This window comes from Tasmannia lanceolata, unplaced genomic scaffold (genome assembly GCF_043159265.1).
Source record: "Tasmannia lanceolata isolate RefF3 unplaced genomic scaffold, GAP_Taslan_0.1 ptg000008l, whole genome shotgun sequence".
Classification (NCBI taxonomy): domain Eukaryota; kingdom Viridiplantae; phylum Streptophyta; class Magnoliopsida; order Canellales; family Winteraceae; genus Tasmannia; species Tasmannia lanceolata.
Window position 1 is genome coordinate 9,037,697 of NW_027518685.1, and position 16,484 is coordinate 9,054,180.

General features: G+C 38.9%; 1 protein-coding gene across 1 annotated transcript; it reads right to left on the reverse strand.

Moving 5' to 3' along the window:
• Positions 1-2,274: 2,274 nt before the first annotated feature.
• LOC143884253 (conserved oligomeric Golgi complex component-related / COG complex component-like protein) lies at positions 2,275-15,461 on the reverse strand. The gene is made up of 12 exons (XM_077387717.1): positions 14,871-15,461; positions 14,643-14,795; positions 10,698-10,846; positions 7,934-8,011; positions 7,712-7,805; positions 7,446-7,520; positions 6,938-7,234; positions 5,620-5,687; positions 5,480-5,534; positions 5,089-5,227; positions 2,827-3,011; positions 2,275-2,732 (listed from the first exon to the last, which is right to left on the reverse strand). Exons 1-12 carry the CDS (start codon positions 14,985-14,987, stop codon positions 2,448-2,450), a joined length of 1,695 nt encoding a protein of 564 aa, XP_077243832.1. The 5' UTR covers positions 14,988-15,461; the 3' UTR covers positions 2,275-2,447.
• Between the last annotated feature and the right edge of the window lie 1,023 nt (positions 15,462-16,484).

A 16,484-nucleotide genomic window follows, 5' to 3' on the forward strand; every position in this document is an offset into this window, starting at 1 on the left:
CGCGCCACATTCGTTAGGAAGCGCGCTCACGGCGCTATCTTTTATGGGGAAGTGAGCCGCAGCCGTTTTGAGGCACTTGCAAGCCAGCCGCTTATCAGCCGTGGTGGAAACCATGCCTTGAAGCCGTTTAACCCCTAGGCAACAAGCTGGAACCGGCTTAGCATCGTTTCCAGTCAAGTAGGTGAGACACTGTCCCATGCATGAGTCCACGTCCGGGCAATTCACGGCGTGGCTCACGTGAGCCATGGCTAAGACTACCAACACAAATACTGCAATATACTTCATTTTGATGTGCTGTAAGAAAGAGCAGGGGTTTATGTGTGAGTGTGTGATGTGTTTGTGTGTGGGTTTTGTAGTGTGTTTGGAGGGAGATTTATAGTGTGTTGGGAGTGGGAAGATGACAACAGCCATGTAAGAAGACGGTTATGTTTTGATAGGGTTAGCAGCTTTTGGTTATGATTTTAGCCTAAAATAGCACCTCCCAACTGAAATAAAGCAAAGATGATAGACTTTATTTTTATTTTTCTACGTATTCTTTTTTCCAACACACCCATTTGATAGAGAGAGAGAGGGGGGTTAACGAGAGTGAATTACTACTCTATAAATATAATTTGTCATTCCTCATAACAATAACTCTAGGCAACTGATATTGGCACTACCATGTTTTGATAATTGCACTAATTCATCTTCTCATTTCTTAATTTGCTCGTCAACTGGTTAAATTATAAAAGACAATGTGAGTTAGTGCAATTATCAAAACATGGTAGTGTCAATATCGGTAGCCTAAAGTTTATGCTTGGATAACATGCGAAAATAAAAGGTTAATGATATATTCTTCCCCTTTATATCACTTTCTAAACAAAATTCCAAGTTCTAAAACAAACCACCCTCAATATGTAGATGATTTACGGGGAGCAGCAATTTACGTTATGGGCCAACAAATGAACAGTTTGGATCATCCTCTGAAAAATAATGGGCTTCACCTGAACACAACATATATATAGAACCCCTACTTCAGTATTTTTTTTTAACTTGGTCTCTCTCCATCGGCCTTGATAGGATGATCATAATCCATTATAGGCTTTAATCTTGTCCCTTCGGCATGGGACAAAGACCATGCGGGTCACTTCAAGCCGGTCCACCAGATAAACAGTCCAAATTACACACATAGGTCACTTCAAGATGGTCCACCAGACCAACGGTCCAAATTACACACATCCTTGGATGTTTATCATTTTGATAACTAACAATGATCACACACTCACTCTCTCTCTCTCTCTCTCTCTCTCTCTCTCTCTCTCTCTCTCTCTCTCTCTCTCTCTCACACACACACACGCACACGGATTCATCCTTGAGCCCGTGTGTGCCATATTTACACTCGTGATTTAGGCCGGATTGGTTTTTGGATTTTGAGAACGCGTTGTGGGTCCAAAACCTATTATTTTGGATTTTGAGTGCGAGTCCAAAACCTACTATTGGACTCAAAATTGGCCCCGTTGATTTGGATTTTGAGAACCCATTGAGCCCAGCACTGTTTATTGGACTCAATTTATGTTTAATTTTGAGTCCAATAATCAGTCAGTTTTGGACTCGCAATCGGTTTTAAAAATCCAAAAGAAACAGGGCTAATTTTGGGCCGAATAATAGATTTTGCACTCGCAAACTTTTCTTTAAATCCAAAACAAACAGGGCCTTAGGCCCTGTCGATTTTTGAGGGCATTAATCATGATGGTGAGATAAGCATTCCGCTAAAAACCAAGACCATGTGAATCTACTAGATTAATAATACTAATATCAACTAATACCATCAAGGCAAAACTTGAGATAGGGATTCTGTATTTCATGTATTATTCTGGTGCCCTGTTTGATTTGGATTTTGAGAACCGATTTGGAGTCCAAAACCGATTACTGGCTCAGAATTCAACATAAATTTGAGTTGAATAATCAGTTTGGGACTCACAGTAAAAAAAACAAACAGGGCCTCGGTGATTTTTTGGGATATTAATGAAATTTGAGTTTCCTTTTTTTTCTGTACTTCATACCAGCAAGTTCTATTTTGAGTGAATAAGTTAGCTCTTTCATGTGTTCGTCTTCAATTTGCCACTCAATCAGATCAGAAAAGTAATTGCATTCATTTAAAATCTACATTTCTTTTGGTAGATTGCATGATTTCATTTAAAATTAGTAGTAGAATGATCCAGTGCGTGCAGAGTCCAATTGTTAGGAAGTGTTTTTTATCCTTCTAGACAGTCAAAGAAAGTAAGACCCACTTCAGATCACTAACTACGTTCAATCATGATTCAACTATAAAGAACTTTGCTCTGAGGCTCTGAGCCTTCAGAGGATCACTTCCCTTTAAAACTTTAACATCTCAGATGGAGAAAATCCTAAGCTCACCATGGTGTTTTATACAAAACAAAATTTAGTTCACCAGATAAGCACTCACATTACATATCAACTGAGGTTACAGTCAGTACCGTACCTTGGTCACTAGTGACATTTGCTTCTTCAACATCAGGTGAAATCCCATTGTTTTCTACCACCAACGGTCCGCCATTTTCTGTTATATGTCTCACTTCTTTATTATCAACTTTCGGTTTATGAAGTCCTCTTACAGGAATGGCTGCCAACAATTGGTTAATACCATCAAATAAGTTCTTTGAGTCTGTAATTAAAGCAGCTCCACCAGGATAACAACGACCAAAGCACGTCGCACAATAAGGATATGCAACCTACAATCAAAATGTGTTATTCCATGCGAGGGTTGCTGATAGATAAAGACAGTAAGTTACAAAGATGGAACGCAAAAAGAGTCAATTTCCTCACCTCTATAAATGCTCGACAGAGTGAGAGAAAAAGTGCAGACTCATTACCCCGGAACACCCGAGTCGCATGGTACCTCATTAGAGATTTGGAAACAGCATGTAATCCCTTGACAAGTTCTTGAGCCAAAACGTGTTTTAAGCTTACTGGGGCACAGGGCCGTAATTCATTCATAGCTGCCAAAACACCTGCAACGAGTAGAGAGTAATGAGGGAGACAATTCTCTAAAACACCAGCCAAAACGCCTACCGATTTATTATTAGAAACAGTTTATGACAGCGTAATATTTGTAGAGGAGATTTGGGTTTGTTTCTTTGAAATTTTTTATTTTTGCTTTACAGTATTCTACCTTGTTCAAGAATCAAGATTGTTGTTTAAGTTTTCTAAAGTTAGAGAGCATGCAGGAAAGGTCTAGGATGTTTGTTTCTAGGAAGGGATTGATTTTGTTGGTGGAAAAGGCCTATTTATACAATCACAATCTTTTTCTGAAAGATATTTGATAGTTTAAAAAGTGGTGGTTCAATTGAGTCCAGCCCCAAGGGCGTGCTGGGAACCAGGCGCACTAACCCGTTGTCCTTCCACGATCGAGAGCGGGAGGTTTTTGCTGCTCTGTGAAGTCAGCCTGGCGCATTGCCCTCCACTCTAAGAACCATGTAACCCGAGCCTTCGCCCGAGTCACATGACTCAACTACTCGACTTGGAACGGGCGAGTCAGAAGATTGCACCTCAAACCCAACCCAAAGAGCATGGGCTAACTGTTCTCACCACCCTAAAGCCCCCACTTAGGTTATAAGCTATACAATCACAATCTTTTGGGGAGTTTTTTTATCAATTATGAATTTGAAGATTACGCAAGGAGTTTTATCCTTTCATCTGTTGTTTTTCTTTGAGACAGCATCATTCCTACTCTCTTTCTTGTCTTTTATTGATTTATACGCCTGGTTATGTTGTAACTTTGTCACTTTCAAGTATTCAAAGACACGCACCCTTTTGGGGTAGAAGAAATTAAAATGATTCCTTCCCAAGCTGTAGATTTTACTTTTATTCCTTTTTTTTTTGTTGTTGTTGTTGTTTTAGGGACCCATCTATGAGAAGTTGAGAACCATAACCAAGATACTCTTACTGTGCTTTTTTCCTTTTCGCTATTTTTCTCTTTTGTGCGCGTACATATTGTTCATGTAGGCTGTAATTTCTTGGTATAATATTTGCGTAGCTATAAATTCTTAAATAATTATCGCAAGAAATTCAATGTTTTCATTTGATTATTTCCAGAATTTTGGTAATTGACAATGACGAGAACTGTACAATTTTTTCTTTTGAAATTTCCTTTATTATTCTGTAATTTATTAGTACCATAGTGTCGAACAATGGTAAGGTTGCTCCCTTGTGACCTGGTGGTCACGGTTCAAGTCACGGAAACAGCCTCTCTGCAAAGAAGGGTTACGGCTGTGTACATCTAGCCCTCCCCAGACCCCACAATGGCGGGAGCCTCATGCACTGGGCCACCTTTTTAGTGTTGGACAATTGGTACCATGCCACATATCAAGTTAACAGTGCTTTCTCTCAGTTTTGAGCAGGCAGATCACCCTTGTCCATTGTGAGGCCAACTTTTTGATTGATAACCATAATGATACGACACTCAATGCACAACATGTAACTAGTTTTTTGGGTTGGACTTGTATTTGCTTTTTCTTTTTCTTTTTAAAGTATCGGAAACTTTGTTGCAATAATAATGTTACAAAATTTAGGGTGAAAAAAAATGCCCATGGAGTTTCAATCACCTCTTTGATGAGATGTTTGATTGGATGGCTCAACATTCTTGGTCCTTTTGTCATGTTTACCGCTCTGCTAACCATGCGGCCGATCATTTGGCTAGAGAGGGAGTCTCTCTAAGGACCCACTAGCTCTTTTCGATTCTCTTCCTCCTTAGTTCCCTCTTTTTCTCTGTATCTCGCTTTCTCAATGTATCTTGTTTTTCTTCTCTATGTCTGTTGCTTTGTACTTTGACGACCTCGGTCGCCTTGTTTTATAAAATTGGCTATCATTTTCAAAAAAAAAAAGGGTAAAAAATAATCTCAGCGTTTTATTTTCTGCTCCTCTATTTCAGTTTATTTTTCTTTTAATTTATCAAAAATAAAAACATCAAGATTCCACACACAAAGCCTTAAACCCCAGAGAGAAATATTGAGGTAAAGAAACAGCACAAGAGTATTAGAAGGCAATGCATCCAGAGAACATGAGCATACAGGTATTCACCAAACTTACCGTTAACAAACACAGCAACAGGTGGATGCTCCATCAAATAATAAGGCGGAGTCACATCATCATGACTTTCCTCGCTTGCACCATTATTCGAGAAGCCAACAGCTGGTAATGGAACCCAACGATGTGAATCCAAGACTAGCTGATAGAGGACAATAATAGATCTACATTATCAATTGCGAACAAAGAAGTGAAAAGTTGTCTGCCACAATGAAGAACGCCCAGAGTAATGCCGTAATGTGTTCATATTTTAAAAAAACTTTCATTGGGCAAAGAAGAATTTAAAACAAAAAGCTAAAAAGTCCCTCAAAAAGATTGTATTGCTGAACCATTAACTTATTTTTATGCATAAAATCACAATCCAAAGTGAATTATGTGCCACTTGCCTGCATACCTGAAAATTTTCAACTGCCGTATTCATGTTCTTTGAAAATAAGTTCAGTACTGCACTGAAAAATGACCAAATAGTTAGCCAAAATGCAAGGACAGGCAGCTGGTGTTATTTGATGCATAGAAATATCAAGGCTAATGTACCCTTCAAAAAGAGGTGGAAGCAGGCCTCGAAAATCCAATCCAACCCCACCAAGACCCATAGCACAATACTGTCAGAGCACACACAAAAAATGGTTGTCATTAGATCATGAAGGCAATAAAGACAGCAACAACCATGTGACCAACTACAGTCGTAGAAATTAGGATCATGTGTGTAATAAGTCAATAATACGATCAAGTTTTATGGACAAACAGATGGAAAGATAAAAGAACTGATGCTGCAATTGAACCTGTAATTTCTCAAAATTACACGATGGTGGGTGGTCAAGCAAACACATGATTTTTAAAAAGTACGGTACGGCTCACTCCATTCAATGTTCCAAACCATCCATTTGTTGTGCCACAACGTAAATAGGTTGTGCTCCAAAAATCATTTCCATAGGATGATCCTAACCCTCTGATCTATAGAAGATTCCGTAAATGATCTTTGGGGCAGTACCTTTATAGATCTGAGGGTTAGGATCATCCTATGGAAATGATTTTTGGGGCACATCCTATTTACATTGTGGCCCAACAAATGGACGGCTTGGATCATCGAATGGAGTGGGCCTTACCGTACTTTTTAAAAATCACGTGTTTGCACAGCCACCCATCATATAACTCAAACTCAAAAACTCAACAAAGCCTTTGTCCCAAACTAGTTGGGGTCGGCTAAATGAACCCTTTAGAAAAATTTCATGAAGAAGGTGAAAGGAATCTACCCGGCTCTAGTTGGGTTCTTCTACGTGGATCATTTTCTTCCATTCTATCCTATCCAAGGCCATGTTCTCTGTTATGTTCCTAGCTATCAAGTCTTTCCTCACTGTTTCTACCCAAGTTGTTTTCGGTCTGCCCCTACCTCTTTTTACTCCATCAATTTGGAACGAGTCGCCTCTTCTCACCACAGCCACCCATCATATAATTTCTCAAAAAGAAACTCTTCATATAATCTATCATAAGTACAAGCTAACGAGGAATGGATCCCAGTGCATCCATGAGAAATACACGAGGAAAATATACATATAATACACACGCATAACATAACAAGAAAGACTGATGCTAGGCACAAGAGCAATAGAGCTAGTGTTATGGGCTATAGAGTCCCTACATCTGAATGTCATAACAATGATGAATTCCCAATGTACACAGAGGTTAAAAAATAGGTAAAGTAGGATCAAAGAAATCAGGCAAGACATGAACTCCTTGCCCATGGCATAAAGCATTCCCAGAATAAACCCCAGATGACTTTAAAAGAAAAGGTTGGAGTGCAGCAAAAGCTAAAAGCCGTGTTTACAAAGAAAACACAAGAAAGAGATCTCACCATACACATTTCAAGGATGCTTGACAAAGATCCACCTTCATTTATCTCAGGGAGCATGGTCTTAAGAGTGTTCATGTGAGTAGTAATTTGATGCATAACCCAACTAAAAAGAAGCCCGCCATCATAGTTATCTTCACTTCCAGATGTATCATCGGCAAATATCGCTCTGTATTGACTAACAACATCAACCAGATGAGGCCTATGACAATCTACCATTCCTCTTAGGTAGTCATATGCATTTCTCTGGTCTAAGTCATCAAGAATTCCAGCAAGCCATGCCTCTCTGCACCTCAAAAACTGTTTCAACCAAAAGGATTCCTTGTTAAAGCAGTAATGGGTAAACATGCCCGGACAATTATGACACACTGAGTGAATGCCACTATAACAAAATAGATGACAAGAGTCATAAACAAACCATATAAAGTTAAGTAAGTATCTTATTAAGCATGTTCACTGAATTGCCAAAATTAAAACGGAAATATGCATGACAACATTCAGATACACATACCTGTAGACGCATTTCAGATTCACTAAATACTCCTATACGGCGTAAATACCCAATAATTCGGAGACACTCTGTCAACTGCACAAAGATATAGATAAAAATTCAGAAAATTCCAAATATGACAATGAGATAAACAATTGAAATGTGAACTTGATATCTATTTATTTGAGTTATTGAGGGACGTGCATGCACAGTGTCATAAGATCTGGAAATAAAAAAGAATATTTTTTAATCCATTTTACCAACATTTTTTTTCTCAAAGTGCCAACCTGAATATTTGATCGAAGTTTCTGGACAAGCTGAGAAAGCAGAGACTGGGTGGTCTGCCTAACTTCTGCTGCAAGTGCTTGAATGACAGGCAACCTTAGTTCCAAGAAGCTTCAGTCAGCCATCATGAGACTTCTTCTTTTTTATTTGAAAAATATCATGAGATTTATAACAACGAAGAAAAGTTAGTTGTGCCCCCATGAAAAACAAGAGGCCAAACTCACTTCGGATGCATTGTTGACAGCTTGCAAACAAAAGCTTCCAAATCAAGGGCTTCATCATAATTTCCATTCCGTACACATCTGCCAAACAATAACACCCAAAAGGCTTTCATGCAAAATCCATGAAAAGGCAACAGTTCAAAGAATAAATAGCGAGGTCAATAAATCTCTAAATCTCAGTGTGTATAATCGTTGTCATAAAAGAGTTTTTTATATGGTGTCCGGGCGTATATGCTAGTAATCACGGTGCCACCCTTGGTATTTGATCCAACAACAGCCGACTTTTTAAGATACTGCCGTTGGATCAAATATCAAGGCCTTGTCGTACCCCCATTACGTTCATGGGGGCACACACCATATAATTTCACATCATAAAATATCATCCTTTTAATCTCAAATTGCTTCAAAGCTACAGACCATGTCTAAAAATGGATCAGAATTTTGAAGTTATAGTTTTTTGTTTATTTTTAAATAAATTTAAATAGAATGCAACCATAAAGTTAAGTAGCCAAGTATTCTAAATGGCAGTACTTTTGGACTCCGTAATGAGGGGCAACAAATTGTATTGGACTATTGGAATGAAGTCATACAAGCTGTGGATTTGACTTGCCTAAATTTTTTTTTGTTTTTTTTTTTAAAGGACTTGCCTAAATTTGTGCTCCACGTGAAGCAATCCTTCAAAATCAACTGGGTGGCCCTCGTTGGCCCCACTTCATTTAAATGCTGGATCACAGTCTCTGAAGCCTCCTCCACATGCTAATTTTGATCCATAACAATATGCCAACTTTCGAAAGGAAAGACCCAGAATAATAGGCTATATACTCGTTTTCCAGTTATATTGTTTCCTTGGCATAGCATAAGCATGGATTTGTGTCTTAAAACCTATTAAAGTATAAAAGACAAATAACGCCTTTCTCCAACAGCTTAAGCTTTTTGAGAAGTTGGTAAGTTAACATGGTCTCAGAGCCAAAGGTCTCGAGTTCAAACCTCCCGGATAGCAAAAGTCCACATGCGATGGTCGGCCCAAAGTGGGACCACATGTGCCACGTGTTTGCCAAGTGGGCCACACGTGCGGGGGAGTGTTAAAGTATAAAAGATAAATAACGCCTTTCTCCAACAGCTTAAGCTTTTGGAAAAGTTGGTAAGTTAACAAAACCAATTCGATTGTGGGGGTTGTGGAGCGTCTTTCAGAAGTAGCCCATTATATCCCCTACACGAAGACCATAAGAATGGATTTGTGTCTTTAAACTCAATTCGATTGGGGTGTAAGGCTGTGGAGCATCTTTCAGAAGTAGCCAAGTTTTTCCCCTATAAGAAGGCTAAAGGTGTTGCTGACTTGTTATTAAATGAAATTGTCCATCGACATGAAATGCCAAAATCTTTATCAGGCACAGATGTGAGGTTATGAGCCCATTTCAGTGCACATTATGGAAGAAGCTAGATCCCTAAATCTATTATTTCATAGCCTATCATTCTTATGCCAAAGGGCAAACTTGGGTGACTGACCAAAGTTTGGGGAACTTAGTAGGAGCCTGGCAGGTGATTTAATTTCTCCATGAGACATTATTTAAAGAATTGGTCAGGGATGGAAGTAGCCCAAAAATTGATGTGTACATGACATCATCCTTGGGAGTGGATGACATCACCCAATGAAACCAGCTTTTACCTACAACCAAAGAATTGGGGAATCACATCATTTTTTATTTTCTGTATTTATGGATATTTATTCATGAATTTTAGAAAATGGCTTAGAATGGTTTTCATCGTGCCCTGTTGGTCATACAACCAAACACAGGTAGCACTAGTTGAGATGGGATTTTTTTATGCTATATTACATTCTGAGATTAACTTGGGTGTATAGTAAGGTTTTGAGAGGTATTTAAGCATGTTCTTTATGGAATTATGAATCATATTTGGAGTTCTCTGCAGTGAAGAGTTTGTGTACCTTTTAGATTATCACTCACTGATTCCAATAGCTCCTCTTTTTGTTCTCTCTACTTGTTTTCTATTATTTATGTTTTCAATTCGCTCCATTTGTGCTTGTTTAATTGCTCCCCTGCATTAGGTCACTTGTTAATGCATGACACCCACTATCTCTTATTATCTCACAATCTCTAATCCATGCCATTCTTCGTATTGTCTAATATTTTCCTATGGTGGTCGGCTTCCCAAACAAGGTCAAAACTGAAAACTCCCCAAACCCCTAATTTTGTCTCTCTTCCCAAGTTCTTCAACCTCATTACATGCGCATGTTTCTCCAGCTCTTAACGCATCCCTAAGATCCAAAAATAGGCCAATGATGTCCAGCAAGCACCAACCCAGTCTTCCAAAACAGCACAATCTTGCTTCTCTGCTGTGATGGAGAAACCAGGGCAATGATGGCCACAGATCCACAGGAGCACTATCCTCTGCTGAATTGCAGTGAAGACAAATTTAAATCCAGAAACTGATCGTTTGGCTTCAACAAGGGTAAAACAGACGACCAATTATGGTGAACAAAGGAAATGACCAGAGCCTCATATATGAAAAAAAAATCCATCACTACCAACAAAAAAGGCCAAAGGAACTGAAATAAAAAATATGAAAAACCATCAGTAGTTTTTGTTTAGAGGTAACACCAACAGTAGAAAGCACATAGGTATCTAGAATCCCTGAATCAAAACAAACACAGGATTATGACATAAAACAAAGGCCTTTAAGAACCTTTAATATATTACCCATTTCTCCAAGTTAAATAATGATAATTAGTATTGCAACAAACACATACGTGTCCATAAGCTGAGGAATTTCAAGTAAGTCCAACAAAGTACTGTGATTGGCTAGTAATGTTCGATTCAGCTTCCGCTTCTCCAAAATCTCTTGTGCAGAGTCAATAAACTCAGTGCACCCAGATGTGAGCTTTGGGATCTCAGTTATCTGCAAAATGAATTGCATAGAACAGTCAAAATTTGAAGAAAATTAAAAACCCAGATCATTTAATCTTGGCAAATCAATAACCTATGTGTAACTGGAACGCACACTATGTGGAGAACAGACAACTTATCTGAATGAAGAAAAATACTACGTGTGAATATACTATAATATGTACAAGCAATGTTTCCGAATTCCAAAAAAAGTTTCCATGTGATAAGTGGATGAGCCTTATACGCTCAGTAGATCAGTAGGAAAGATCTAATAACAGACTGGTGCTACCATTGATCTGTCAAATAAAAGAATCTCAGAAAATACAGAGATAGGCAGGAGGCAATCGGACAATCCATGTCATCTTACTGCGTACCCACATGTAGAGACAGTAGGGCATGGCATCATTTTAATAAAATGAGGGGTTGATCCTCTAGCCCAATTGGTTAAAGGCTTTGTTCTTTGACCTGAGGTCGGAGGTTCAATCCCAGCTTACCTACTAAAAAAAGGTAGGAGGCAATCATACAATTCAGGATATGAAACTCTCAAAGCAAAACTCCCTCTCTTTCGTCAAGGAAGTAATATCATGCCAAATGGATCTCATGTTACAAAAGTTAAAGAACCCAAAGGAGAAGAAAGCTACATGGGAAAGGTCAGTCCCGGTGATAAGAAGTTATGGAGGACCATAAGGCAATTATCTGTTTCATATGAAGAAGAGTACTTTCAACGAGATAGCAAAGGTAGAGAAATTAAAGGGAAAACCCCAAACGGAAACAATTACAATCAGACATAACCAGTAGCCAGAAATGGGAAACTTGATGACTAATTCGGTAATTACAGTATCTTAATTATCAAATCAGCTGCCACCATGAAATTTCAGAATGCATAAAAAGCAAAGTGTTCCCCATGAAAAAAAATACAATTAACTACGTATGTGAGGAAGTAACCCAAATTTCATGACAGTATGTAGCTGTTCATGATGCTATCTTAGACTCAACAAACAATGATATAGACAAATATGGTAAAATTATGCATCATCATCCATCAGCATAGCACCAAGTTTCTGAATGAAGCAACTGTAAAACCAAAGATTAACATAATCTTAGATGAATTTGACTCAACTATTTTGAGAATGAGCTTTTGTACCCTCAACTCAACTCAATTCAACTAAGCCTCTGTCCCAAACTAGTTGGGGTAGACTAATGAATCCTTTAGAAAAATTTCATGAAGAAGGTGAAAGGATCTACCCGGCTCAAATTGACTAAGTCTAATCTTGACACTAGTTGGGTTCGTCTACATGGATCATTTTCTTCCATTCTATCCTATCCAAGGTCATGTTCTTTGTTATGTTCCTAGCCCTCAATCGTCACTGTTTCTACCCAAGTTGTTTTCGGTCTCTGCCCCTACCTCTTTTTACTCCATCAACTTGGTATGAGTCACTTCTTCTCACTGGAGCATCCAAAGGCCTACGTTGGATACGCCCAAACCATCTTAAGCGTTGCTCTCTCATCTTCTCTTCAATTGGTGCCACCCCCACCTTTTTACGGATGTCTTCACTTTTAATTCGAACTAACCGTGTGTGCCCGCACATCCATCTAAGCATTCGCATCTCTGCTACACTCATCTTATGCGCATGTTGTTTCTTGGTGGCCCAACATTCTGAGTCGTACAACATGGTTGTTCTCACAACTGTCTTATAAAACTTTCCCTTCAACTTGGTAGGTATTTTACGATCGCACAAAACTCCTGAAGCATGCTTCCACTTCAACCAACCTGCTCTTATTATGTGGTTGACATCCTCTTCAATCTCTCCTTCCTTATGTAGGATTGAACCAAGATAGCTAAAGATATCCCTCTTAATAACCTCCTATCCAGTCATATTTACTACATCCTCGCCCCGCCTCCTCACAATACTAAAAGTCTAAAACCTTTGGATTCCAAAATAGTTCTCCATAACTCTATGTAAACAAAAAGTTAATTTGTACCCTTAGAAAAGTTAATTTTCTCTATGTAAACCAAAAAAAAAAAAGGAATTTCCTAAATCTGGCATTTTTAGGTCTGAAATTTGGGTTGATATAGAGGAGAATAAGGCCAACACAATACTCTCAATTGATGTGATTTTTATGCCTCGTAAATTACTTCCACTAATTCAATTTATTTGTATAACAAATATATAGGCATTTATAAAAGCACATTAGGTAGGGTGACAGGCAACAACATTTTGATGCATCAACTATCCAAAATTGAAAACAAATGACCTACATTAATAAATAAAATGAAAAACAGCCCCATAAACACTATAAGGCATAGAACAGGTGAAGAGTCCTAAGAATTAGCCAGATGCCGGGTTTGTATGAAGGAAATCGGCCGACCTGCAATACGAATCAAGAGCCTCAAACTTGAACCACTAGGCATTAATTAGACTACCCAAAAAATATTTGGATCCATGGTTTTAATGATATATATATAGACCTGACGACTGCCTAAAATGTGAGCCATCCAGAAGCAAGATAAATATGAGGAACTACATATCCTACCCTCTTTCTGCTATATATGATCCATTAGGGAATCCAAATAAATATGGACACCAAACAAAGGCCTAAAAGAGTTTGTTTCTTCGTTGTTCAGGACGAAACCTTTCCAAATTTGAGACTAAGGTGTTGCAATCCTGGTTTTGCATTTTTAGAAGCACAACTTAAACTATAAGGCAGTTTGGTTGCACAATTTATGGGCTTTACTAGGCGTTTGACCAGTTTTGGGAGCCACATAATCTAATAGTGGTGTTTGGTTGCATGTTTTGAATCTTTTGATTCAAACTACACTTGCCTTGTCTCTCCCTCGTCTGCCCATATGGCATGACTTATGAACCCCACCAAATTACTTGATAAAAAGGTGATTTTTTGTTACTAGAGTCTTGGGATTTAGCACTCTTCTCTCTTTCTCTATCCTCTCTCTATATTGGTAATGACACAGCGCACTATGAAACTACTTAAGTTGACAACCAAACACTACTTACCACTACTCTACGAGGAAACTACTTCACTCCTATTATACTTGTTGACTATTTCAATTCTAATTCACCACTAATCTACAAGGCAACTATGTACAGCCAAACTGACCCTAAAGGTTTTGTTCAATCCACTAAGAATTGGCCAGGGTCCATCTCAAGCCTCAAAGCAAGTATAGTTTTAAATTTTGACCGAAATCCGAAATTTCAGCCTTAATATTTCGGTTTAGGTCCCATTGAATCGGATTTTTACATTATTTCTCTGAAATTTCATTTTTCACCCTCTTTTACAAAATTTCTACCGAAATTAACATCGAAATTTTATACATTTCGGTGGAAATTTTAAGAATACCGAAATTTTTGTCACAGTTTTACATGATTTTGGTTAAATTTTCCATTTCGGTGGTGGCCGAAACCGAAATTTAAAACCTTGAAAGCAAGCAATGAAAGAAGGAAAAATATATTACCAGTCCAATTTGGATGGAGATAAAATACATCTTTCACGATAAAACTGCAGGTAGAGATGAGCCTCCAAGCACATAACGCAGATCCAATTGTCAAAATAACAGATAGTTGTGTGTAAAAACTCCGAATCTAAATGTTATTGATGTGCAACAAATCAAATGGTTTTGTGTATGGAGCATGATCAATGGCACTGTTAATTCTCAATTCCTAAGCCCTGAGAGACTGATTCTACTTATAATTATCAAACACGAAGAAGGAAATCGTGATTATTGACTACAAGACTCTACAAGAGAAAAATTTGTATCAGACCTAAAAGATGAAGAGAGGGAATAATGCTACCAGGGATTCGAGATGTTTATCAACGGACGTGACTTGCTCGCGGATCGAAAGCAAGGCATCTGCGGCAGAAATGAAAGCGCGGTAATTCCCAACCGCAACCTCCTGCATTTGCCTCCTTATCCGCTCGGAATCAACACGAAGAAGCTCTGGCTCCTGTAATCACATCAAAACAGGATTAGGTAATGGACATAAGGCTGTTGAGAAGGAAAGAAGACGAATTGGATATACCTTGTGAAGACGATCTAAGGTAAAGGAGAGGAGCTCCGAAACGTAAGGCTGTTGAGAAGCACTGGCCAGAGGGAGGAGCCCGGCCACCATAGTTTCCTCCGAATTCTCGGATTCCATGAAAACAGATGAATCCGAACTAGATCTGTGTTACTGGAAGAAAGAAAAATGAAAATGGAGAGTTTCAGGTATCGGATCTTGAGGAAAATGATCAGAGAATTGGAATTAAAGTCTCTACAGATCTAATTATGATGGAGGATTCCTGAATGAAATGCTAGATTCGCCACGAAAATGAGCGAATCAGGAGGAATTTGGCGGAGATCTGAAGCATCTAGGGTTTATGAGGGGGAAATGGTTTGAGCGGTTGTGGAGATCTGGTTAGGGTTTCCGCATTGGATTCGAATTCTGTGGTTCTATTTCTGTTAGAGGGATAAAAGCGGAGATCTGAAGCTTTTTTGGCTGTTTTCAGAAGACGAGTATGATTTCGAGCGGGGAAGGTTGTGAAATTGTGAATTAGCGGTGGTTTTTCTGTTGATGACGGTGCGGGAGAGGAGATGTACGTTTTTTGGTCTGGAAGTCTCTAATTTCACTTCTTTTTTAAGGAAAACACTTCAGGGACGGGATTTAGTTTTAGAAAATAACGACGAAATGAAATTGACCAATCCTTCTGTCATTTCTACAGTGTTTTTAATTTCAAAGAAACTCGAGCACACTTCCTTGTCTTCCTGGGCGTGTGTCTTTATTTTCGAATCCAAATCCCGTTTTGCTTTAAGCACCCCCGTTTTTTTTTTTTTCCCCTTGTTTGGTTCACTGGAAGAGTAGTGGAAGTAGTAGTCGAGTGGGAGGTGACAAGGATGGGAGGTGCGTAGAGTTGTCTAGAGGAGAATAGGGAAAAAGTAGTAGTGTTTTTGGGTGGGCGTCAAACGTGTGGAGAACGTAGGGGGTGTCATTACCAAAATAGATGGTAAAAGAAAGATAAAGTGAAGAGAGACAAATGTAATGATTACACAAGACAAGACATATTCCACTCTTCTCCCTTCTAAAATCAACCAAACTAGAGGTTTTACATTGGAAGATTAGTAAAGGAGACAATTTGGCCACATAGGCACCACCTAGGAAAAAAGCTAATGATGATGTCTCCTCAATGTCTTGAAGTCAAATGGAATTTGAGCTCAAATTTGACAACCAAACAACATTTGGCATTCCATATCCCAAAAAATGCCCAGCAGTCTTCCACTTTTTTTGCAACCAAGCAAGGCCTTACAATAAAACAAGGAAACCACCGTAGCTGAGTTCACGTGGCACAAGTGATTGGTGAAAACCAGTGGCTTCCTGGGCACTAGGGTGCAACTCTAGTCCAGTTAACCCAAAAAAAAAAGAGTCAGATCGGGTTGAGTTTAGGACGGATTTGGGTTTAGGTTGAGATTTCCCAACCAGGGTTGAGCTTGGGCGGGGTCTGGTTTGAGGGCTTGGGCAACCCGACCCGAGTGAAACACGACATTTTTTTATTTTAGTAAGCTTGAAAGGTCGGATTGGGTTGGGTTGAACCCGGGCTAGGTCGGGTTGAAGTGTTGAACCTCATCGGGTTGGAACTCAAGTCGGGTCAGGTTGAGTAAA